This window comes from Somniosus microcephalus, chromosome 13 (assembly GCF_052327205.1).
Source record: "Somniosus microcephalus isolate GS21.2 chromosome 13, FLI_Smic_1.0, whole genome shotgun sequence".
NCBI lineage: Eukaryota > Metazoa > Chordata > Chondrichthyes > Squaliformes > Somniosidae > Somniosus > Somniosus microcephalus.
In genome coordinates this window covers 198,116,733-198,143,084 of record NC_140999.1, presented here as the reverse complement: position 1 = coordinate 198,143,084, position 26,352 = coordinate 198,116,733, and the positions used below count along the sequence as shown (strand labels likewise).

Here is a 26,352-nt window from a genome sequence, read left to right as displayed (position 1 = left end):
CTTAGTTGCAGAAGTGATTTCACAGTGCTGCCTACTGTCTTACATGTCACGGGTGGAAAACCGGCTCTCATTCCTTTTCCGGCTAATTAATATTATTCAAGTGCAGACGCTCACACAGGTAAACTTAATTCTTTTATGAAGTATTTACATTTTGTCAAAAGAATTAAAATGTTTTTTGTTTCAGCTTGCTCTCTCAAACATCATACTGGTAACACATTGTCTACAAATTCTTAACTGTCTTGTCATTCGAAGTAAGCCAGCGTTTTAATATAGACCCTGACCTCTAACTTACCCCATTCATAGACCCTGACCTCTAGCTAACCCCTTATAGACCCTGACCTCTAACTTACCCCATTCATAGACCTTGACCTCTAACTTACCCCATTCAAAGACCCTGACCTCTAACTTACCCCATTCATAGACCTTGACCTCTAACTTACCCCATTCATAGACCTTGACCTCTAACTTACCCCATTCATAGACCTTGACCTCTAACTTACCCCATTCAAAGACCCTGACCTCTAACTTACCCCATTCATAGACCCTGACCTCTAACTTACCCCATTCATAGACCCTGACCTCTAGCTTACCCCCTTATAGACCCTGACCTCTAACTTACCCCATTCATAGACCTTGACCTCTAACTTACCCCATTCAAAGACCCTGACCTCTAACTTACCCCCTTATAGACCCTGACCTCTAACTTACCCCCTTATAGACCCTGACCTCTAACTTACCCCCTTATAGACCCTGACCTCTAACTTACCCCCTTATCGACCCTGACCTCTAGCTTACCCCATTCATAGACCCTGACCTCTAGCTTACCCCCTTATAGACCCTGACCTCTAGCTTACCCCATTCATAGACCCTGACCTCTAGCTTACCCCCTTATAGACCCTGACCTCTAACTTACCCCCTTATAGACCCTGACCTCTAGCTTACCCCATTCATAGACCCTGACCTCTAGCTTACCCCCTTATAGACCCTGACCTCTAACTTACCCCCTTATAGACCCTGACCTCTAACTTACCCCCTTATAGACCCTGACCTCTAACTTACCCCATTCATAGACCCTGATCTCTAACTTACCCCCTTATAGACCCTGACCTCTAACTTACCCCATTCATAGACCTTGACCTCTAACTTACCCCATTCAAAGACCCTGACCTCTAACTTACCCCCTTATAGACCCTGACCTCTAACTTACCCCCTTATAGACCCTGACCTCTAACTTACCCCCTTATCGACCCTGACCTCTAGCTTACCCCATTCATAGACCCTGACCTCTAGCTTACCCCCTTATAGACCCTGACCTCTAGCTTACCCCATTCATAGACCCTGACCTCTAGCTTACCCCCTTATAGACCCTGACCTCTAACTTACCCCCTTATAGACCCTGACCTCTAACTTACCCCCTTATAGACCCTGACCTCTAGCTTACCCCCTTATAGACCCTGACCTCTAGCTTACCCCATTCATAGACCCTGACCTCTAGCTTACCCCCTTATAGACCCTGACCTCTAACTTACCCCCTTATAGACCCTGACCTCTAACTTACCCCCTTATAGACCCTGACCTCTAGCTTACCCCCTTATAGACCCTGACCTCTAGCTTACCCCATTCATAGACCCTGACCTCTAGCTTACCCCCTTATAGACCCTGACCTCTAACTTACCCCCTTATAGACCCTGACCTCTAACTTACCCCCTTATAGACCCTGACCTCTAACTTACCCCCTTATAGACCCTGACCTCTAACTTACCCCCTTATAGACCCTGACCTCTAACTTACCCCATTCATAGACCCTGATCTCTAACTTACCCCCTTATAGACCCTGACCTCTAACTTACCCCCTTATAGACCCTGACCTCTAACTTACCCCATTCATAGACCCTGATCTCTAACTTACCCCCTTATAGACCCTGACCTCTAACTTACCCCCTTCTAGACCCTGACCTCTAACTTACCCCCTTATAGACCCTGACCTCTAACTTACCCCATTCATAGACCCTGATCTCTAACTTACTCCTCTTCAGTTCAAGAAACCACAACAATTACACCTTCTAACGTTAAAGGGACACATGTCTACATTCTGTTTTATATGGTATAACGTTCTTGTCTTTTTAAAACTGTGCACTCTCTGATTTAGCATGAGAAGCTCCACAGGAGATTGTTGTGTGTCTGAATGTGTGTCTCGCTCTGAAAATATATATTTTTTCAGAGGGTTAACTTCAAAGGCCATGGGTTATTTTAAATCTAAGTCTGGTGATGGGCGCCCACACAGGAATGTTTGTGTGGGGAAGGGCGGTGTTGGCGGTGGGGAGGGGAAGAATGGGGTTGGTGGGGATTGTGGGGGGAGGGGTGCCAGCGGGGGGGAAGGGGTGGTGGAGGAGAGGGGGTGCCGGTGGAGGGGAGGGGTGGTGGAGGAGAGGGGTGGTGGAGGAGAGTGGGTGCCGGTGGAGGAGAGGGGTGGTGGAGGAGGGGAGGGGTGGTGGAGGAGAGTGGGTGCCGGTGGAGGGGAGGGGTGGTGGAGGAGGGGAGGGGTGGTGGAGGAGAGGGGGTGCCGGCGTAGGGGAGGGGCGGTGGAGGAGAGGGGTGGTGGAGGAGGGGAGGGGTGGTGGAGGAGAGGGGGTGCCGGTGGAGGGGAGGGGTGGTGGAGGAGAGTGGGTGCCGGTGGAGGGGAGGGGTGGTGGAGGAGAGGGAGTGGAGGGGAGGGGTGGTGGAGGAGAGGGAGTGCCGGTGGAGGGGAGGGGTGGTGGAGGAGAGGGAGTGCCGGTGGAGGGGAGGGGTGGTGGAGGAGAGGGGGTGCCGGTGGAGGGAAGGGGTGGTGGAGGAGAGGGAGTGCCGGTGGAGGGGAGGGGTGGTGGAGGAGAGGGGGTGCCGGTGGAGGGGAGGGGTGGTGGAGGAGAGGGTGTGCCGGTGGAGGGGAGGGGTGGTGGAGGAGAGGGGGTGCCGGCGGAGGGGAGGGGTGGTGGAGGAGAGGGGTGGTGGAGGAGGGGAGGGGTGGTGGAGGAGAGGGGGTGCCGGCGTAGGGGAGGGGTGGTGGAGGAGAGGGGGTGCCTGCGGAGGGGAGGGGTGGTGGAGGAGAGGGGGTGCCGGCGGAGGGGAGGGGTGGTGGAGGAGAGGGGTGCCGGCGTAGGGGAGGGGTGGTGGAGGAGAGGGGGTGCCGGTGGAGGGGAGGGGTGGTGGAGGAGAGGGGGTGCCGGCGGAGGGGAGGGGTGGTGGAGGAGAGGGGTGGTGGAGGAGGGGAGGGGTGGTGGAGGAGAGGGGGTGCCGGCGTAGGGGAGGGGTGGTGGAGGAGAGGGGGTGCCGGCGGAGGGGAGGGGTGGTGGAGGAGAGGGGTGCCGGCGTAGGGGAGGGGTGGTGGAGGAGAGGGGGTGCCGGTGGAGGGGAGGGGTGGTGGAGGAGAGGGGGTGCCGGCGGAGGGGAGGGGTGGTGGAGGAGAGGGGTGGTGGAGGAGGGGAGGGGTGGTGGAGGAGAGGGGGTGCCGGCGGAGGGGAGGGGTGGTGGAGGAGAGGGGGTGCCTGCGGAGGGGAGGGGTGGTGGAGGAGAGGGGGTGCCGGCGGGGGGAGGGGTGGTGGAGGAGAGGGGGTGCCGGCGGCGGGGAGGGGCGACGCCAATGGTGGAGAGGGATGGGGAGGTGCGGCACTGGGGGGAGGGTGTGCCGGCAGATGGGAGGAGAGGCGGTGGGACATGGGAGGGGAGGGGGTGCCGGTGGCGGGGAGGGGAGGGGTGGGGCATTGGGGGGAGGGTGTGCCGGAGAGGAGGAGCGGGGCTGGCGACTGGGAGGGGAGGGGGTGCCGGGGTTGGGGGGGCACTGGGGGGGGGGGGTGGGTGTGCCGGAGAGGAGGAGCGGGGCTGGCGACTGGGAGGGGAGGCGGTGCCGGTGGCGGGGAGGGGCAGCGCCAGCGGTAGGGGGAGAGTTCCACTCCTTACTGCAAGGTTGTAACTCCATTGTAAATTGTGATTTAGGACTGATGTCATTGAGCAGCCAATCAGCAATGGCCACTTGCCCAATGATGTCATCAAGCTTCTATCTTCAAAGAAAGTGAACTCAATGGGGGAAAATACCTGTAACACACGGGTTTTTGAGTGCTTATTGGTTTAATTTGTAATGTTACAGATGGGTTGGATGGACCTCTCTAAATGGCACATCACTGTTTCAAATTACAATGCCTGTATTTCCATAAGTTTATGATTAGGAAATAGTCATTGGGCGAACAAACCCATCTCCCCATTCCCCTGTCTTTGGAATTGCCTCTTGATCCTATTTACAGGAAACTCTCTTTTTACTGGCACCTAAATAACCGGTATTCTCTCTTAACCGGCGAAATTCAGGAGTAGGTTCAGGTAAGTTTTACTTCATCATCTTCTTAGGCAGCCCCTCGGAACCGAGGATGACGCTTCCACATTAAAAATGAGTTCGCAGGTGACTGATGAGTCTAATGCAGGACCTACAGTCTCTGTCACAGGTGGGGCAGACGGTGGTTGAAGGGCCGGGTGGGCGGGGTGCTTGGGTTGACGTGCGCTCCTTGCGCTTGGCTTCCGCTTGCTCCCGGCGAAGAGACTCGAGGTGTTCGGCGCCTTCCCGGATGCTTCGTGGGCCTTGGGCCAGGGATTCCCAGGTGTCGGTGGGGATGTTACACTTTTTCAAGGAGGCTTTGAGGGTGTCCTTGAAGCGTTTCCTCTGCCCACCTGGGGCTCTCTTGCCGTGCCGGAGCTCCGAGTAGAGCGCTTGTTTTGGGAGTCTCGTATCGGGCATGCGGACAATGTGACCCGTCCATCGGAGCTGATTGAGCGTGATCAGAGCTTCGATGCTGGGGATGTTGGCCTGAGCAAGAACACTGACGTTGGTGCGCCTATCCTGCCAATGGATTTGCAGGATCTTGCGGAGGCAGCGTTGGTGGTACCTCTCCAGTGCTTTGAGGTGCCTGCTGTACATGGTCCATGTCTCTGAGGCATACAGCAGGGGGCGGGTACACTGCTGCCCTGTAGACCATGAGCTTAGCACCGGGTTTGAGGTCCTGGTCTTCAAACACTCTCTTCCTCAGGCGACCGAAGGCTGCACTGGCACACTGGTGTTGGACTTCGTCGTCGACGTCTGCCCTTGTTGACGGTAGGCTCCCGAGGTTTAGAAAGTGGTCCACGTTGTCCAAGGCCTTGTCATGGATTTTGATAATTGGGAGGCAGCACTGTGTGGCGGGGGCAGGTTGGTAGAGGACCTTTGTCTTACGGATGTTTAGTGTAAGGCCCATGCTCTCGTACGCTTCGGTGAAGGCGTTTACTTCATATTAGTGGTCGTGTAACCGGGGTTCCTGGATCTATGGCCGTGTAACCGTGGCTCCTGCACCTGTTGCCATGCAACAGGGACGCCTGGATCTGTGGCCGTGTACGGGGCTCTCGTACCTTAGTAAGTATACCTCTCTGTAATCCGGACTTTTTGATCAACCGGCACCACGCTGGTCCCGTCGGTGCCTTATAAAAGAGTTTCCTGTATACTGTTTATTCAGTGGCCTTACTCCACCACTCTACTAGCCTTTGGGAGAAAAGCGTCTGCCTGATTTTCCTCCTTACTCCTAATTTCCTCATTTTTAGCTATGTCCTTTGCTATTTGAATCCTTCCCTGCAGTGATGATTTTTATTCATTACTTTTATAATATTGAAAATGGTAAGTAGATTACTCTGAGACCCCTTCCCCTCACTCCCTGAACTCTGCCCCCTCACTCCCTGAACTCTGCCCCCTCACTCCCTGAACTCTGCCCTCTCACTCCCCACCCCCACCAATTGAGTCCAAGCTGGACACAGATTTGTTTTTGCATCTTGTTGGACATCTTGGGGAGTTGAGGGTTAATAATCGAACTTCTTTGTATCTTGGAACAATAGGCTTTCCAATATAAACAGGGTGGCTTTGAAGTCTTGTTTAAGGGAAGTAGCTTTGGAGTAAACAGCTATAAGTGTGAACATGAATAAACTCTTCAAAGGATTCAGGAGCAGATACATCATGAGGTCTTATCAATGACATGTACCCTTGATGTAGGCAAAATATATGGAGCATGGTTTTCAATAGTTCTTCAGAGAGCTCGAAAGATACAGAAACCAAAAAGCTGTTAGGGGGGTGGTGGTCCAAGGCGGGCGGGAAACCTGGGAGGCCGGGTTGCGGGGGAGGTCCAAGGCGGGCGGGAGGCCGGGTTTCCCGCAGGCCCTGCCAATTTTACAGGCAGGGCCTAATTTGAATGCAAGCCCTCGGATTCCCACCCGCAGCCAGCCAGCTTACGAGGCGGGAGGGCGGGGTTGGGGGTCAGGAGGTTGGGGGAGGGCGGGGTTGGGGGTCGGCGGGAGGGCGGGGTTGGGGGGTCAGGAGGTTGGGGGTCGGCGGGAGGGCGGGGTTGGGGGTCGGCGGGAGGGCGGGGTTGGGGTCAGGGGAGCGGGGTTGGGGGTGGCGGGGGTTGGGGATCGGCGGGGTTGGGGGTCGGCGGGGTTGGGGACCGGCAGGAGACGGGGAGAGAGGATTGGGGGAGGTTGCGGGATCGGCAGGCCGGGGGCGGGTCGGAGATCGCGGGATTGGTCGACTTGGGATCGGGGTTGTGGGGGACCGGGGAGGGAGGGGGTCGCCTGGGGATCGGCAGGCAGGCCGGAGGATCAGAGCCGATCCCAGCATCATCGTTGTGGGGTGGGGGCCTGGGATTGGGGGGTGGGGGTCTGTGGAAGGTGATGAGTAGCCTCGTGGTGGGTCTCCGATCGCAGGGGGTGGGTAAGGTCGGGACCCTGGATCCAGGAGTGAAGTATAAAGCCACTTACCTCCTGGGTGCAGCAGTCCCCGCCTCTGTTTAACTGCCGGGTTTCACGAATTGTGTGAAACCTGTCCACAGGCAGTTAAACACAAAATGAAGGGGAAAATAGAGGCTTCCAGCCTCATTACAATATTTAAATTGACATTCCGCCCCCTGGCAGCGGGTTGGCTGTCTGCCTCCGGGGACACCGGAAGTGGTTGGGTTGGAGGCGGGATCAGGTCGGGATTCACATTTTTAACAATATACCTGCCCTCACGCTCCAAACCCACCTGATTGGCCAGAATTTTCCCATCAACAATGTGTTTAGTTGGGCAGATCACTTAAACGAGACATCAATAATGTCTGTTCCTTATACTCCATCAAGTGCCTCGTGCTTACTCGAAACGTGTTGTGAACCAGAGGAGGAAGGAGGTTGACTGCTAACACAGCCTACTAACATTGAATGTTTCTCCCATTCAAGGAAAATGTCAGCTGTCTGAACACAAGCCTGGTGATCTTGATGCTGGCGAGGCGCAAGGGCAAACTGCCATTCTACCTGAACGCCCTGCGGGAGAAGGAGCTCGCCGAGAAATACCCGGGCTTCCTCCTCAACAATTTCCACAGCCTGCTGCGCTTCTGGCAAGAGCATTACCTCAACAAGGATAAGGACAGCACGTGTCTGGAGAATGTGAGTTTGCACAGCTGAGGCATGAATCTTTAGGTTTTTCAATTGAGTATTTTCTTTATATGTAATTTAATTTCATCTAGTTTATTATTTTAATGGCAACTTAAATATGTAACCCCAGCCTCGAGATTGAACAGGTGACCATCCGCTGTCTTGCCCTTTGTGTCTTGGGGAATGCAGTGCGATGGGAGCAGCAACTTTGGGATAGGGAATGATAGAAAGAAGGGTTGCTTAGTGGTGAATTTGGTAATGAGCCCTGTACACCAAGGAAGGTTCAAAGTTCACTCCCTGCACTGAACTCCTCAACTCAACTGAGTGGAAACTGGCTCTCTAATCTTCCACTGCGAGTAGGACGATGAGCTCACAGTCCGGGTCGGAGAGTGCGTGTGTATTAATGTTGAGACATGATTTGACCAGGCATGACTTTCATGCTCTGTTTGAGTAACTTGCTGATTCTTGCTGTCTGAGCTTGCAAGTATTACAAAGAATTACTATCTGGAAACTGGTGTTTGTCCTTCACATGAGCAGTATCCCAATCCCCTTTTCCTTTATCTTAACCTATTATTGATACGGTCTCTGCTTCAATCACTCACTGATCCTCAGCCTCAACCCTCTGTGTAAAAAAAGAAAAAAAAGTTTCTCCTGCTCTCTCTCGACCACTGGTTACATTCTGTTTCCAGCTGCCTTGTCCCATCTCTTTAACATTTTAAGCACATCTCTCAATCATCCTGTAATCTCCTGTTCTAACAAAAACCACCTCATGTTTGAGAAGAATGGTTAATTGGGTGAAGTACTGTCTGACTTCTGCAACCCAGGGGCCGTACCCCAACATCAAATGTCTCCTTTAGGACCGAGGGAGGGAGGGGGTACCTTTCAGCATTGAGCTCCTGCTCAAAGCTCTTGATGACCTTTTATTGTAAGTTCAGTTTTGAACCTGATCCTCTTCCTCCCACAGAGCTCCTGCATTAGCTTCAGTTACTGGAAAGAGACAGTATCACTGCTCCTGTGTCCTGACCGGACGGCCCCTTGTGCAATCATTAGCTACATTGATGAAGCGTACATGAATGTTGATAAAGACTTCAGTGAAGACTGATGTGCAGCTTGTGGACCAGTTGGACTAATGCTTCGTACAGCTGCAGAGTAAGCCCGAGACCATGGATATTCAGGCCGTATTGTCTGATGTTTGTTTGCACCCGGACTGGGAGTTGGGGAAGAGCTGGTTGGGGTTTGGCGCAGATGCTTTTATTTTAACCATGAACTGATGCCTTTTGTCTTTGATAAACATCCTTTGGGTTGTCTGAATATGTACGTTACTGGCTGGGGGGTGGATGAGAGATGTTCCATCACTGGGTGAGAGAGTCATAACTGCCTGAGAACCAGCACTGCCTTGGGCTAAACGTACTGTGGAGCACTTTTGAGATCTCTGATCTTTTTAAAAAAAAAAAAAAGTCCCATTCTAATTCGGTATTTTAAATGTTTACTTCTAAGTGTGTCATTTGGCATCTTCCCATCTACAATTCTTGGTTATGGGAAGATGCTCGTGGCTAACAGAGCAACTTTCAGTGTAATCACAGTGGCAATGTATATTGAGAGTTTAAAAGTAGTTTTATTTCTTTCACATTAACTTTTTGCTTTAAATACTTTGGTAAACTGAGTTGCTGTTATCAGGGTTTCAATGAACTGTTTTTCTCCTGGAGTATTTTGAGTCTGCTTTCAAGCATTGAACTTAAAACTTATATAACATGTACAGCTTATTAAATACTCATAGTTTATAATATATACAGTGTACTAAATATGCCCGGAGTTTGACTTGTACAATCTACTGAATGCTCCTAAAGCTTTTTGCAAAGTCTGGAAAGGTTTCATTTTCTAAAGGAATCTAGTGCACAATTATTCATCGAGCTTTTTTCCTTTTTCATTTATCATCTTTTATTTTTTTTCTCTCTTGCCAATTTTCTTTCTTCCCAAAGGTGGTGACTCCTTACTGGGTGCAGTTCCATGGGTGCTGGTCGCCCTCGAGTGCCTCGCCCAAGTTTGATGCTTCACAGTAAGTGTCTGCAGGCTATTGGACTGTGGGAGGGAGCATCAAAGTGGAGCCAAGATCTGTCTTTGAACTTGCAGCTGGAAATGTTGGATACTGATCCGGGTCCGTAATTCGTCTGTCCCTACCCATGGTGCTCTGAGGCTATGATCAGCTAACTGAGCACAACATGTGTGGGGTGGGGGGGGGTTCTTCCTGGTCTGTGTGGCTCAGATACTCACTGGATAAACTCTCTGAGCCACAGGCAGAGTATCTGTTGGGTTTTTGATTGAATGCTGATTTGTGTAAAGCCATTAAACTTCACTAGATGAGTGAGCTGTATATATGTGTAAAATAATGGTTAATCGGCCTGAATTAGTGCAGTTTATAATACTTATGGAGAAATAGTGGAAGTTAAAAATCTGTCACTGTGACATCAAATGACAAAATTCAATGTCACTAAGATTTCAGTCAAGTGTATCGCGTGTGAAATGTTTGTGCTGTGTCCCCTTGCACTGTGGAAAAACAGTACAGATTTAGTCTTTCCAAACGTCTTGTGTCTGGGGATAGTATTATGATCTATAAACACGAGGGTGAAGTACTGGTGATGGAGCTGTTTGAGTTGATAAATAAAAAGACTATCCACAAGATGAGGATGCACAATGTTGGTGTATAGGCTTAAGCCTGATTCTCCCTGGAGTGTGTTGCTACCAGTGCACCGGGTCATTCTGATGGTGGGCCTGAATTTGTATCTGAATCTCCAGGTAGTGTCGCCTCTTCCCTGGGACAAAACTGCTAAATAATTCTTTCTTATTTGAAAACTTCCAACAAGTATTAAGCCAAGGTGCTGTCCGTCAGTGAGAACAGTTTACTTGTGGAAGTGAGGCTGGCCCATGGCTGCTCTCGCATTGTGCAGCTGATCTGCTTCACATATTTTACTTAATATTTTTGGAATCCCAAATCAATTCTCCGTACATTCTAATCTCTTGCTGAGCTGGTGTGTACACTATCGGGGTCTGGACGGGTGGGGTGGTTGTCAGCTTGTTACAAGCTTTTGAAGGTTGACAGAATATTGGGAGTATTTCTGATTAGGGTTTGAGTTCCGCCATTGGCCATAATTGGTGTTTCTTCCAGGCGATTGGGGAGAGCCGAGGAGTTGGTTTGTAATAGTTACGGTCTGTTATGCGAAAACACCCCCACAGTAGGCTTGCTGACTATTTCATGAGCATCTTTGTCTCCTTGAGTCTACCCCTCCCCCTAACCAAAGGGACAGGGCTGGAAATCTACTCTTGGCCTCTCCCCTATCTGGTGTCTCCTTAGTATCTTACACTTCCAATCTGGCTGATACCAAGAGCTTGTGTGAAGAGGCTAAGAAAACGGCCTCTCTAGTCACTGATATGCTGCCCTCCCAACCTGTCCTGAAGGTTTTGATTGTTGCTGCGATCTTAGTTCCACAGTCCCGCATCATCTCCAGTGCCTCACTTGAATGTCCACTATTATGTAAGCCTTGATGGCAAGTATCTATGGACTATTGAGCCATGTGAGCATCACAGCCAAACCTGATCTTCACACAGCCTCCACACACATGCACTTTCACTATGGGCCTGACAGACTTGCTCTCCCTAACCCAGGCGCACTGCCCTGTGAGCTGAGATCAGATAACTTAACTCTGACATGGGATTGGACCTGGGCTGTTTGGCTCAGTTGCCTACTGGTGGCACTGTGCGGGGAGCTCCCAGATGTGTTCTTATAACCCACCCCACCAGATTTAAGGATTACCCTGTTCTGCTGCAGTGGTTATGCCCAGTTTCTGCTTCTGGGCTCGGAACCCTCTGCATGCCCTATTGGCTGCTGCCTTTGACATGGGTTCAGTACTGAACAGATCTACAGTTTTGCCTCTGTATTTGTAATTATTGATGGTATTCTAGTCCTAGACCAGCAAACAGTCCATGGCCACAGGTGTTAGGTCAGTGGCCGTGGCCACAGGTTTTAGGCCAGTGGCCGTGGCCACAGGTGTTAGGTCAGTGGCCATGGCTGCAGGTGTTAGGTCAGTGCCTGTGGCCGCGGGGTGGGTCAGTGCTTGTGGCCGCAGGAGTTAGGTCAGTGGCCGTGGCCACAGGTGTTAGATCAGTGGCCGTGGCCACAGATGTTAAATCAGTGGCCATGGCCACCGGTGTTAGGTCAGTGCCTGTGGCCGCGGGGTGGGTCAGTGCTTGTGGCCGCGGGGTGGGTCAGTGCTTGTGGCCGCAGGAGTTAGGTCAGTGGCCGTGGCCGCAGGAGTTAGGTCAGTGGCCGTGGCCGCAGGAGTTAGGTCAGTGGCCGTGGCCACGGGGTGGGTCAGTGACCGTGGCCACAGGTGTTAGGTCAGTGGCCGCAACCAGGGTGGAAGAAAATGGCTAAATGCTAAACTCAAATTCTGCACTGCTGTAGCAAGAGTTTTTGAGCCCATTGTTTTTGGATGCCAATGTTGAGAGTTATTAACCATCAAAATGTAATCAGGTTACAGTGCTAACTCCTGTAAAACAGACTAAATCCATCTCCCTGCTGGTCTCTAGCAGCAGAAATCCTTCTGAAGATTGTGTTGCAGCTCATTCTTTGCACACCGAAACAAGCTTGCTAATCGTTGCACCTGTTGTGTGATCAGACTGTCTGATATTAAACACCAACCCAATAATTACTCTACTCTGTCCGACCAGTTCCAACATTAGGAGGTTTAAAGCTGATGAAAAGACTTTTCATTTTCTGCTATAATTGAGATGAATGATTTTCTCACTCATTCCCATTCATTCATTCATTCATTCAGTCCATTGTTTATTGAGTTCAGTCCAGTGAAACCCAAAGTTCTCGGATTGCAATCTCTTTTATGGATTTCCTTGCAGTTGATTTCACCCATTTAAAAAAAAATTCAAAATTTGGAAATAGTGCGTCAGAATAGGAGGAGGCCATTCAGCCCATTGAGCCCGTTCCACCGTTCTATTAAATCATGGGTGATCTGTAATAACTCCGTTTACCCGCCTTTGATCCATACCCTTTGATGCACTTACCTAACAAAAATCTATCGATCTCGATCTTGAAAATTTTGATTTACCCCCCAGCATCCACAGCCTTTTGGGCTGGTCTCGGTGTGATATTGCCTGCAGCAGTTTATATTCGCAGTTCCTTGGATAACCAAAGACTGTTCAGGATTTTTAAATGAATTAAAGTTGGCAGCTACACACCTGCTCAGGATAATTAATGTTGCAATACTCCATCATTAACAGCAGGGGTCAGTAAAGAGCTTTGCAAATGTTTCAGAACTTTAGACTGATACCGTACTATCACAGCCATTGGCTGCAAAGGGAATAGAACTAGCCGAAGAGTCTTTAAGACTGTACTCAAAGTCTCTACAGACCAATGGAAGCAACGGTGGGTTACGATGCAGCTCATTGAGAGCCCAAGAGTAGCCCGTGGGTTACAGTGCAGCTCATTGAGATAACGCAGTATCAGTGAGTTGTGTTCATCCGCCAGGTTATGTAATTATACTAAAATGATCCAAAATTGCTTCACCATTGGCTGAAGTCTGTCTTCAGTCTGGATATAAAGGGTTCCTTTGGGTTAGTTAGTACCTGTAACTAAAAAGTCCAGTTCACTCCAACCAACCTGTGGCTGCATTCTTGGAGTCTTGGGCGCGCACTGGCCCAAAGGATATGGAATGGATCTGCATCAAAGTTCAATAAGCCAGCAGAGTATGTTGCACAGATCGTCCTTAATGGACCATGCCAGGCAGACCCACAGCTGTTCCAGGGCTTTTCCCACAAGAAGAGGGATCTTAGAGACCGAGAACTATTGGGGAGCCTCACTTGGTTCTTCAGCATGTGTATTGGGTGTTTTAGAAGCCTGTGCAGTAATTGGAAAGGAACAAGCTGGATTTTGTTCTTGTGGGGAATGGGCCGGGCAGGTTGTGCCTTTATAGACGATCAAAGAGCAGAGCAAGGCTCGGGAAATGCACTTACATTGCTTTTATTCATTTTTGTAAAGTTTTGGACCTAGTGCCTTATGTAGCCTCCTGAAACAAAAATAGGAGTGCTTGGTTAAATCACAGATTTTATTTGGGATTGCACTTCAGTTCCGAGTGTAGATGGGAGACTCACTTAGCCTCTCTCAAAAGGAATGGGACAAAGTTGCCCACTGTCCTCTCATATTCAGTGTTTGTGATTTGTTGCATGGTAACCACAACAACAACTTGTATTTATATAGCGCCTTGAACATAGTAAAACATCCCAAGGCATCAAAAAGGATGTTCTTGCTGTGAGGCATTTCTGAAAGAATTATAATGCTCCTTCCAGATGATGTGTTGCCTGACTATGAACAATGGGCTAACCAATGGATGAGGTGGTGGGTGTTCCCAAGTGTGTTTTGGTTTGCACAGCTCAAGAGCGGATCTCAAAGGTACCAGCAGACTATCCAGTTGTTGCTTCACAGGGCTTTGGTCAATGTCAATTTTAACCTGGAGAGTGGTTCATAATTGTACTGAGAAGGGGCGAAGATTCTTTGATTTTTCACATCTTCCTACAATGACAGCCAAATCCCAGTGCAGGTTAAAGGTGTAAGAGGTATCCATACAGTTCAGGATTCCTTGATGTGCAACGGAAGGGCTTCCTCCCATCACTTGCAAGATCCAGGACCAGGCCGTGAGGTGGATTTCTGTCAAAGGGGGAATGGTTGCAGGGAGGGAAGGTTCTGGCATGTGGTAACCTGCCACTGAATACCCTGGGGCCAGGTTGGCACCAAGGTGATATGCTTGGTAATGAAAGATTAGAACTGTCAACCCTGTGTGGCAGAAAGACAAGTCCGCAGTACTCCAGGGCAGTGTTGGTGAGGGACTAACCAGCCCATCTCATTAATGGTGGCTTTCTCACTGACATTCTTCCTGCTCTGCTTCATTTAACACTGCAAGACTCTGGATACATTCTTACTGAAATCTTAGTTCCCCTCTGTGCTGTGTTAGGTCAGTGCCTGTGGCCGCGGGGTGGGTCAGTGCTTGTGGCCGCGGGGTGGGTCAGTGCTTGTGGCCGCAGGAGTTAGGTCAGTGGCCGTGGCCGCAGGAGTTAGGTCAGTGGCCGTGGCCGCAGGAGTTAGGTCAGTGGCCGTGGCCACGGGGTGGGTCAGTGACCGTGGCCACAGGTGTTAGGTCAGTGGCCGCAACCAGGGTGGAAGAAAATGGCTAAATGCTAAACTCAAATTCTGCACTGCTGTAGCAAGAGTTTTTGAGCCCATTGTTTTTGGATGCCAATGTTGAGAGTTATTAACCATCAAAATGTAATCAGGTTACAGTGCTAACTCCTGTAAAACAGACTAAATCCATCTCCCTGCTGGTCTCTAGCAGCAGAAATCCTTCTGAAGATTGTGTTGCAGCTCATTCTTTGCACACCGAAACAAGCTTGCTAATCGTTGCACCTGTTGTGTGATCAGACTGTCTGATATTAAACACCAACCCAATAATTACTCTACTCTGTCCGACCAGTTCCAACATTAGGAGGTTTAAAGCTGATGAAAAGACTTTTCATTTTCTGCTATAATTGAGATGAATGATTTTCTCACTCATTCCCATTCATTCATTCATTCATTCAGTCCATTGTTTATTGAGTTCAGTCCAGTGAAACCCAAAGTTCTCGGATTGCAATCTCTTTTATGGATTTCCTTGCAGTTGATTTCACCCATTTAAAAAAAAATTCAAAATTTGGAAATAGTGCGTCAGAATAGGAGGAGGCCATTCAGCCCATTGAGCCCGTTCCACCGTTCTATTAAATCATGGGTGATCTGTAATAACTCCGTTTACCCGCCTTTGATCCATACCCTTTGATGCACTTACCTAACAAAAATCTATCGATCTCGATCTTGAAAATTTTGATTTACCCCCCAGCATCCACAGCCTTTTGGGCTGGTCTCGGTGTGATATTGCCTGCAGCAGTTTATATTCGCAGTTCCTTGGATAACCAAAGACTGTTCAGGATTTTTAAATGAATTAAAGTTGGCAGCTACACACCTGCTCAGGATAATTAATGTTGCAATACTCCATCATTAACAGCAGGGGTCAGTAAAGAGCTTTGCAAATGTTTCAGAACTTTAGACTGATACCGTACTATCACAGCCATTGGCTGCAAAGGGAATAGAACTAGCCGAAGAGTCTTTAAGACTGTACTCAAAGTCTCTACAGACCAATGGAAGCAACGGTGGGTTACGATGCAGCTCATTGAGAGCCCAAGAGTAGCCCGTGGGTTACAGTGCAGCTCATTGAGATAACGCAGTATCAGTGAGTTGTGTTCATCCGCCAGGTTATGTAATTATACTAAAATGATCCAAAATTGCTTCACCATTGGCTGAAGTCTGTCTTCAGTCTGGATATAAAGGGTTCCTTTGGGTTAGTTAGTACCTGTAACTAAAAAGTCCAGTTCACTCCAACCAACCTGTGGCTGCATTCTTGGAGTCTTGGGCGCGCACTGGCCCAAAGGATATGGAATGGATCTGCATCAAAGTTCAATAAGCCAGCAGAGTATGTTGCACAGATCGTCCTTAATGGACCATGCCAGGCAGACCCACAGCTGTTCCAGGGCTTTTCCCACAAGAAGAGGGATCTTAGAGACCGAGAACTATTGGGGAGCCTCACTTGGTTCTTCAGCATGTGTATTGGGTGTTTTAGAAGCCTGTGCAGTAATTGGAAAGGAACAAGCTGGATTTTGTTCTTGTGGGGAATGGGCCGGGCAGGTTGTGCCTTTATAGACGATCAAAGAGCAGAGCAAGGCTCGGGAAATGCACTTACATTGCTTTTATTCATTTTTGTAAAGTTTTGGACCTAGTGCCTTATGTAGCCTCCTGAAACAAAAATAGGAGTGCTTGGTTAAATCACAGATTTTATTTGGGATTGCACTTCAGTTCCGAGTGTAGATGGGAGACTCACTTAGCCTCTCTCAAAAGGAATGGGACAAAGTTGCCCACTGTCCTCTCATATTCAGTGTTTGTGATTTGTTGCATGGTAACCACAACAACAACTTGTATTTATATAGCGCCTTGAACATAGTAAAACATCCCAAGGCATCAAAAAGGATGTTCTTGCTGTGAGGCATTTCTGAAAGAATTATAATGCTCCTTCCAGATGATGTGTTGCCTGACTATGAACAATGGGCTAACCAATGGATGAGGTGGTGGGTGTTCCCAAGTGTGTTTTGGTTTGCACAGCTCAAGAGCGGATCTCAAAGGTACCAGCAGACTATCCAGTTGTTGCTTCACAGGGCTTTGGTCAATGTCAATTTTAACCTGGAGAGTGGTTCATAATTGTACTGAGAAGGGGCGAAGATTCTTTGATTTTTCACATCTTCCTACAATGACAGCCAAATCCCAGTGCAGGTTAAAGGTGTAAGAGGTATCCATACAGTTCAGGATTCCTTGATGTGCAACGGAAGGGCTTCCTCCCATCACTTGCAAGATCCAGGACCAGGCCGTGAGGTGGATTTCTGTCAAAGGGGGAATGGTTGCAGGGAGGGAAGGTTCTGGCATGTGGTAACCTGCCACTGAATACCCTGGGGCCAGGTTGGCACCAAGGTGATATGCTTGGTAATGAAAGATTAGAACTGTCAACCCTGTGTGGCAGAAAGACAAGTCCGCAGTACTCCAGGGCAGTGTTGGTGAGGGACTAACCAGCCCATCTCATTAATGGTGGCTTTCTCACTGACATTCTTCCTGCTCTGCTTCATTTAACACTGCAAGACTCTGGATACATTCTTACTGAAATCTTAGTTCCCCTCTGTGCTTTGTGTAAATTTCCTTTTTCCAATATCTCCCTGTGATTGCGCCACAATTTTCCCATTGCGATTATTGAATACTTTGGTGCTCGTCTATAATGCAAAATGACGAGTGGCAGCTCGTGAGTTGCTGATTTCTTGATTCAGTCCTGTGCCTAGTCTTTGTAGCAGAAAGGTGTTTGTGTACCGTGGGTGTGTCATTGAGTTCAAACGTCTGCCCGAGATGAGCCAGCACTTGCCATCTGAGGCATTGTAGCCTTTCCAACACTCTTTAAGGTTACCTTATCTCCCATCTGAAAGTTCTGTTTCAATTAATTTCTTTTAAGCGGTATAAAGTAGATCGGGGCTGGGAGTTCAGTGTAACTTTAAACTGGGAAGGAGTAAGTGCAGCAGTGAAATGGAAAGAACTTGAGTATTGATGAATCATTCTACATCATATTGAATACCTGCCAAATCTGGCAGTAAGGTTGAGGGAATGAGCAACTATTTGGGGGGAGGGGGGAGTGTAATGTCACGATGAAAAGTACTTCAGTTCCCTTCCTCTTATTTCTAACCAATGATGAAAGCGGAGTTGGACTCAGGGCCACAGCTATGGTTGACCAATCAATGGACTGGTGTTTGTATAACCGATCTGCGAAAGAGAATCCTGTTGGAGCTAAAGCTGGCCTTTTAGACCACTTTACAGCCTATAATATGTTTAACAACAAACTTCACAAATTGCCTCTAGATTAAAAATTGATGAAATTCACTGCAATAACGCTCTCTGCCTCTTGGGACAGCAGTTTAGGTGGTACAGGAAACTTTTTTTTATCCGGCACGGACGGGACCGACGTGGTGCCGGTTCATCAAAAATTCCGGATAACCGAACGCTACAGTAAAAGATACGGAGAGCTGACAGCTCCGTATAAAGCAACAAACCCTGTTGCTTAGCAACAAGTGTAGAACAATGGCCACAAGTTCCAAGCGTCTCTGTAGCTTAGCAACAGCTGCAGCCACACCCTTGCACAGCAACAAATGGAGGAAGGCAAGTACAATATGAAGTAAAACCTACTCCTGAATTTTGCCGGTTAACCGAGATTTCCGGTTATTTAGGTGCCGGTAAATCGAAAGTTTCCTGTAATGTGGATTTGACATGGAGTCCTTCCATCTCGGGTTATCGGGTATTGGAATTTCAGTAGCCACCTTACTGAGGTGCCCTGCTCATAATGTCTCATCTTCATTTGACCACAAACTCCTACTTTATAAACATAGGAACAGGAGTCGGCCATTCAGCCCCTTGGCTGATCCTGTATCTTAACTCCATCCACCTGCCTTGGCTCCTTATCCTTTCTTGCCCTTGTCCAGCAAAAGCCTCATTTAAAATGATTAATTGAGCCAGCATCATCTGCTTTTTGTGGAAGAGAGTTCCACACTTCTACCACTCTGTGTGAAGAAGTGTTTCCTAACTTCTCTCCTGAACGGCCTGGCTCTGATTTGAAGGTTATGACCCCTTGTTCTAGACTCCCCCACCAGCGGAAACTGTTTCTCTCTCTGCCCTATCAATTTCTTTGAAAATCCTTAAAACCTCAATCAAATCACCCCTTAACCATCTATACTTTGATCACCCTTCAACTGAACCCCGGAGAACACACAAACTGATTTGAAATGTGATTCATTTAGCCTTCAGTAAATCCCCTTGTGTCTTTGTTGGAAGAGATTGCAGCAGAGCCTGTTGGTACCCAGTTTTGTTATTAAAAAAAAAAAAAAATTCTCCTAGTCTAAATTTGATTCTTAAAAGAAATGTGGCAAGAAATTCACCAACCTAGACAGGAAACTTCACCGTTAAACCACATGAAGATGGAGGGTCAGGAGCTGATTATTTTCCCATATGATGCCTTGAAACTAAGTTCTCTGGGTATTCGTGCATGAATGTGTTTGTATGAAACACTTTTGTTACTTAACTGGCCCTGTTCCATTTCAACGGATTAACCCCTTCCCTCAAATAGAGGAAGGAATTTTTATGAATACATTGAGTTTAATTTCAAGGCAGAAGAGGTCAGTAGTAAGTAGCCTTGCAATTTGCCAGTCTTTACCAGATGATGGCTGTTTTGAAGTCCTGTTGTGAGCTGAGTCTCGGATAGTGTTATCCAAACCTAACTCAAGTTGCTCAACTGTTAAAATAGCCTTTTTGAAGATTCACCCAACTCCTGAAAGTTTCCACCAAACTATTTTTGATGACTTTTAATGGTTTGGAAATGGATCCATTTTGTTCTACAAAGCTCCTTGTGAAATTTTCGCCCCTTTGATATTTCACACCCTCCTCTTCAGAGAACCTGCGGCAATGACCTGGACCCAGGGTATACTGCTGCCTGCTCCTAGAATGCCTCTCTGCTCTCCAGTTAAAATATATATATTTTGTTTTTATCATTGTTTATTTAATCTGTTATTGTACATGACAATAAAAATGCTTCTGATTACCTTACACCAGTGTGAGATTTGTATATACACCCGCCCCCAGATGGGCATTCTCTGGTTGCCTTGCAGTTGAAGTAACTATATCGGATGCATAAGGAAGTTCATTATTGCTACCTAATAATAACTAACAATTTTTCCAAAGTTGGACTTTGAGGAATTTCTTTGGCAGGTTTTCCTGACGTAAGTGAGTTGTCCCCTTCTCTGACTTGGCTGGTAAAGGCCGAGAGGACCCAGCTTCAATCTGCTGGATCAGCCAGGCATCGGCATCATGGTAGGAAGAGGAAAAATCAACCTGACCACCTGACTTTTCTCCACTGGTATCTGCTGAATAGCCTCCATGTGTGGTTTGGGTTTGACCATCATCGGTCCAATTGCCTGTCAACACTGGGTGCCTGGGATCACCTGAAGAATGATCTGGACAAGGTGCTGAGCTCATGAGTCTGCTCCTTCAGCAGCAGGTAGGAGGGGACAGTTTTCCACTGAGTTTCTGGAAATCAGACACTGCTGGTTAAAGTTTGTATGTTGTGGCAAGTTGATGTCACGTTGATTGTGGGGAAGGGGGTGATGTGCTTGAGCCTGTTTGCCTGTACAAAATGTTTGAAGTGCAGTGTTCGTCAGCACTTCTGTACAGAGTTTACCTTTTAAAAGCTCGAAGTAAAGGTGATTTAATGTGAAGCTTCACTCCATGTGCCCAGGTACTGAATGAAGATTTACTCACAAAGGAACATGAGCAAATTACAAATGTGTTCAGAGTGTGATGTGATCATGTATGTTCTGCTAAATCAACTTTTATATTCAGCATTGCAGACAGTTATTTTGGTTGATGTGAAGGTATTCTGAAACTTGCCAAGAACATTCTGTGCGTTTGCAGTCTGCGAACGCTGGCTGTGCTCCGAATAATCTACCCAGATAGTCCTTGGCTTCCTAAGGATAAGGGGTAAGCCATTTAGGACAGAGATGAGGAGGAATTTCTTCACCCAGAGAGTGGTGAACCTGTGGAATTCTCTGCCACAGAAGGCAGTGGAGGCCAATTCATTAAATATATTCAAGAAGGAGTTGGATATATTTCTTAAGGCTAAAGGGATATGGAGAGAAAGCAGGGACAGGGTACTGAATTTGGATGATCAGCCATGATCTCATTGAATGGCGGAACAGGCTCGAGGGGCTGAATGGCCGACTCCTGCTATCTTCTATGATTATCGGTTTGAGTCCCAGTTTCTGGCATTTGGCACAGGCTGGGCTGAAATTTGGGATGAAGTATTCCAGATCTACTTGTTATTTTGGGGGCAGTGGGAGGGCGAGATGCCATGATCCCTCTCGCTTCAGCACCTTGACAGGAAGTTTCCCGTCTGAATTAGTGTGAAGGGTATAGAGGGTGCGGAATTCCTAAAATGCATTCAGGAGAACTTTTTTAGCCAGTACGTAGCAAGCCCAACAAGGGAGGGGGCGGTGGGGAATGAAGCTGGGCAGGTAGAAGGCTTATCAGTGGGGGAACATTTTGGTGCTAGTGACCATAATTCAGTTAAATTTAAGGCAGTTATGGAAAAGGACAAGGATAGACCAGGAATAAAAATTCTAAATTGGGGAAAAGCAAATGTTGCTAAGCTCAGCAGGGATTTAGCCATAGTGGACTGGAAACGGCTACTTGAAGGTAAATCAGTGTCAGAGCAGTGGGAGGCATTCAAGGAGGAGATCCGGAGGGTTCAGACCAAATATATGCCCTTAAAGAAAAAAGGTGGGACTAACAAATCTAGAGGGATAAAGGAAAAAAGGGAGGCGTATGACAGATACCGAGGGCTAAATACTGCAGAATCTTTAGAGGCGTATAGAAAGTGCAGGGGTGCAATTAAAAAGGATATTAGGAAAGCAAAGAGAGGGAGCATGAAAAATTCTTGACAAGTAAAATCAAGGAAAACCCAAAGATGTTTATAAATATATTAAGAGTAAGAGGATAACTAAAGAAAGGGTAGGGCCTATTAGAGATCATGAGGGTAATCTGTGTGTGGAGGCGGGAGACGTCAGTAGGGTTCTTAATGAATACTTTGCGTCTGTTTTCACAAAGGAGAGGGGCGAAGCAGACATTGCTATCAGGGAGGAGGAGTGTGAAATATTAGATGAAATAAACATAGTGAGAGAGGAAGTATTAAGGGGTTTAACAGCTTTAAAAGTGGATAAATCCAGGCTGTTAAGCAAAGCAAAAGAGGAACTAGCAGAGGCGCTGACCATCATTTTCCAATCCTCTCTGGCTTCAGGTGTGGTGCTGGAGGACTGCTAATGTGGTACCCTTGTTTAAAAAGGGAGAAAAGAATAGACCGAGTAATTACAGGCCAGTCAGCCTAACCTTGGTGGTGGGAAAATTATTGGAAAGAAATCTGAAGGACAGGATAAATCTTCATTTAGAAAGACACAGATTAATCAAGAATAGTCAGCACGGATTTGTTAAGGGAAGGTCGTGTCTGACAAACTTGGATTGAACTTTTTGAAGAGGCAACGAGGGTAGATGAGGGTAGTGCGTTTGATGTAGTTACAATATATGGACTTTAGCAAGGCTTTTGATAAGATTCCACATGGCAGACTGGTCACGAAGTTAAAAGCCCGTGGGATCCAGGGCAAAGTGTCAAGTTGGATTCAAAACTGGCTCGGAGGCAGCAAGCAGAGGGTAATGGTTGATGGGTGTTTTTGTGACTGGAAGGCTGTTTCCAGTGGGGTTCCACAGGGCTCAGTACTAGGTCCCTTGCTTTTTGTGGTATATATCAATGATCTAGACTTGAATATAGGGGGTATGATTAAGAAGTTTGCAGATGATACTAAAATCAGCTGTGTGGTTGATACTGAAGAAGGAAGCTGTAGACTGCAGGAAGATATCAATAAATTGATCAGGTGGGCAGAACAGTGGCAAATGGAATTCAATCTGGAGAAGTAATGCATTTGGGGAGGGCTAACAAGGAAAGGGAATACACATTAAATGGCAGGACACTGAGGGAGCTTGGAGTGCATGTCCACAGATCCCTGAAGGTAGCAGACCAGGTAGATAAGGTGGTTAAGAAGGCATACGGAATGCTTGCCTTTAATAGCCGTGGCATAGAATACAAGAGCAGGGGGGGTTATGCTTCAACTGTATAAAACACTAGTTAGGCCTCAGCTAGAGTACTGAGTGCAGTTCTGGTCACCACATTACAGGAAGGATGTGATTGCACTAGAGAGGGTACAGAGGAGATTTACAAGGATGTTGCTGGGAGTAGAGAATCTTAGCTATGAGGAAAGACTGGATAGGCTGGGTTTGTTTTCCTTGGAACAGAGGAGGCTGAGGGGAGACTTTATTGAGGTGTATAAAATTATGAGGGGCCTAGATAAAGTGGGTAGAAAGGACCTATTTCCCTTAGCAGAGGGGTCAAAAACGAGGGGCCACAGATTTAAAGTAATTGGTGGAAGGTTTAGAGTGGATTTGAGGGGAAATTTCTTCACCCAGAGGGTTGTGGGGGTCTGGAACTCACTGCCTGAAAGGGGGGTAGAGGCAGGAACCCTAACCACATTTAAAAAGTACTTGGATGTGCACTTGGGATGCTCTAACCTGCAGGGCTACGGACCAAGAGCTGGGAAGTGGGATTAGGCTGGATAGCTCTTTGTTGGCCGGCACGGACACGATGGGCCGAAATGGCCTCCTTCCGTGCTGTAACTTTCTCTGATTCTGTGAATTAAAACGTCATCATCAGAAAAGGAGCAGCAAATGTGGCCTGTGGGCTCGTTTCGTGTGTTTCTTGCCTCCGCTCATCAGCTGGTGTAGTTTAATGGTTAATGTGAGGTGGTTGGGGGCTAGTTTTCCAGTTATTTTCTGATTCCTTTCCCAGTCAACTGCAGTGATCTCCTCCTTCTCCCCAGTCAGTGGGAATTATTCTTTTTTGGATTATTTTATCATTCCCTTCACCCCAAAGCAATGTGGCTCAGATTTGGGAACTTCGGGATTGTGCCGAGTCCATGTCACTGCTCCGCAGTATTGTGTGTTAATGCTGTAAACTGCTCCGCCAAGTATTCGAGGATTATTTTCTTGACTGTGACTGTACTGATCATTCTCACAAGGTGGGAAGCTGCCAGGAAATTACATTTAAAGGTGAACTGCTGGAAAGATCAATCCCAGGCCGACGAGTTGCATTCTGATTTGCTTTATTCACACAAGCTTTGTTGCACTAAAATTACATTGAAACAAAAAGCAGCTGGGAGCCGATTCAGAGACTTGAGCTCAGTCCTTCACTCTTCATGCTGAAATAGGAAAAAAGGACTTTTGTAAACACCAGATATGAGCAGAGTCAGCAAATTCCCTTCAGGAGTAACCGGGGGCCTCAGCGCAACCGGGGGGGCGGGGGAATGCCTAGCCCCGCAATCGGACGTGTCATTTCTCAGTGAACTGGAGGAGCAGGGAAATCTAGGGGTTCAGGTGCAGACGTCTCGGTTTGGGGGAGGGGGGATGGTTCGGGTGCGCAGATTTAGGAAGTGGCAGAGGTATGGTCGACTGGTTGGAGTATTTGGTCCATTTGGCAGGAAGGGGACCGAGCTGGGGAAATGCCAGCTTACCCGGCGAAGACCAAGCAGGATTTCACAGACTCTCAGGCTGAACCTGGAGGCTGAAGACAGGTGAGTGAGGGTCCTGGGAGCGAGTGGAGGCACTTTCTCCAAACCCATGTTGGCTGACCTCAAAATGATTGAGGGGGTCATGATGGCCCCCACTGCTTTTAAAGCAAGATTACAGGCGGTGCAAAAAGCCACAAAAAATGAATGGGATTGATGGATAAAAGGAGTTGATGATGAATCACTACAAAACTTTGGTTAGATCATAACTGAATCTTTGGCACCCTATTATGGATATCAGAGCTAAGGAAAAGGTATGCTGTAGTTTCACTGGATTACATCAGGCATGGAAGGATATAGTAATTATTGACTTGTAAAACTGGGATTGTATTCACTGCAGTAGAGAAGGTTCAGGGGGTCGAATAGGAGTGGGGAAAATTTGAGAGGATAAAGAGAGAGATTATTTCCACTTGTTTGAGGAGGCATATAGTTAGGATTACAACATATACAGTGCCTTTACCTACTGAAACCTCCCATGATGCTTCACAGGCAGAAATTGACACTGAGCCACATGAGATGATGATGGGACAGGTGACCAAAAGCTTGGTCAAAGAGGTAGGTTTTAAGGAGCGTTTTAAAGGAGGTAAAGAGGCAGAGGTTTAGGGTCCAGGCAGCTGAAGACCACCAATGATGCAGCGATGAAAATCGGGGATGCACAAGAGGCCAGAATTGGAGAAGTGCAGAGATTTGTCGGGCTGGAGGAGGATGGAGATAGGGAAGGGCGAGGCCATAGAGGGATTTGAGAATGCTGAGAATTTTTAAATGGAGGTGTTGCTAGACCAGGAGCCAATGTAGATCAGCGGGCACAGGGGTGATGGGTGAATGGGACTTGGTTCGAGTTAGGATAGGGGCAACAGAGTTTTGGATGAACTGAAGTTTACGGAGAGTGGGAGATGGGAGGCCGGCCAGGACAGCGTTGGAATAGTCAAGTCTGGAGGTAACAAAGGCCTGGGCGAGGGTTTCAGCAGCAGATGTGCTGAGACGGGCGGAGATGGGCGATATTACAGACCACGGTTCTCTACATTTTTAGTCGTACAGAGTGATCTGGAAATCTCGGACCTTTCACTATATCAGGCAAATTAATTCTGCTGTTTTTCCAAAATGAAGCTGCTTGTCTCTTTCGTACCTTGATATCCCTGCTTTTGGTTCTCAGCTTGTTGACCTGAGACTCGGCTATCTCAGCACGTTCCTCAGCATCGTCTAGCTCATGCTGCAGCGTCCTGTATTTGGTTATGCTAGTGCTGGCGTTTCCCTCCTGTAATAAAACCATAAAGTGTTGTTACCTCGCTAAATGAAACGGGCATCAATGTGAGAAACTTGCAGAAACGCGGGTAAACTCACAGCATCTTCAGCCTGCCGTTTGTAGCTCTTGACTTTCAGCTGCAGCTTATCGATGAGGTCTTGCATACGAATTAAGTTCTTCCTGTCCTCCTCACCCTGGTCAAGGAATTGACAGGTTAATACCAGACCTGCAGTTTCACGGGTGAACTTTCAAAACCCTAAATCCAGTGGGGGTCATGGGGAGGGTCATGACCCCCTCAATCATTTTGACGTCGCCTCAAAATGAAGAAAATTGTAGCTTTCTGCTGTGAACGTGATGCAAAATCTCAAGCAGTGGAGGCACTTTACCTAAGGGCTGGAGGAGGTTAGAGATAGGGAGGGGCGAGGCCTTTAAAAATTATGAAGGGGTTTGATTGGGTAGACGTACAGAAGATGTAGCCACTTGCGGGCGAGACCAGAACTAGGGGCCATAAATATAAGATAGTCACTAATAAATCCAATAGGGAATTCAGGAGAAACTTCTTCACCCAGAGAGTGGTGAGAATGTGGAACTCGCTACCACAGGGAGTGGTTGAGGCGAATAGCACAGATGCAATTAAGGGGAAGCTAGATAAGCATATGAGGGAGAGAGGAATAGAAAGACATGCTGATCGGGTGAGAATGAAGTAACCTGATCACCTAATGATATCTGCAGGACTTGCTGCCGAGAGCCATGTTTCTGTGTTGGGATGTCAATAGATT

General features: G+C 47.9%; 2 protein-coding genes across 6 annotated transcripts in view; one reads left to right on the top strand and one right to left on the bottom strand.

Annotated features, from left to right (window-relative positions):
* LOC147108967 (short transient receptor potential channel 4-associated protein-like) overlaps window positions 1-19,714 on the top strand; it is a 102,060-nt gene extending 82,346 nt beyond the window's left edge. For 3 of the 4 annotated variants that reach the window (XM_086005964.1, XM_086005963.1, XM_086005962.1), the window contains exons 17-19: window positions 6-118; window positions 7,252-7,458; window positions 8,411-19,714. In XM_086005964.1, the coding sequence (XP_085862090.1) occupies window positions 6-118; window positions 7,252-7,458; window positions 8,411-8,548 (458 nt within the window). In that variant the 3' untranslated portion in view covers window positions 8,549-19,714. The remainder of the gene's footprint in view (window positions 1-5; window positions 119-7,251; window positions 7,459-8,410) is intronic. The other variant, XM_086005965.1, reaches the window with a different exon arrangement.
* A 4,137-nt stretch (window positions 19,715-23,851) lies between these two features.
* The window catches only part of LOC147108966 (myosin-7-like), a 145,063-nt gene continuing 142,562 nt past the window's right edge, over window positions 23,852-26,352 (bottom strand). For both annotated transcript variants that reach the window (XM_086005960.1, XM_086005961.1), the window contains 3 exons: window positions 25,672-25,767; window positions 25,457-25,585; window positions 23,852-23,964 (listed from right to left, as the gene is read on the bottom strand). In XM_086005960.1, the coding sequence (XP_085862086.1) occupies window positions 23,953-23,964; window positions 25,457-25,585; window positions 25,672-25,767 (237 nt within the window). In that variant the 3' untranslated portion in view covers window positions 23,852-23,952. The remainder of the gene's footprint in view (window positions 23,965-25,456; window positions 25,586-25,671; window positions 25,768-26,352) is intronic.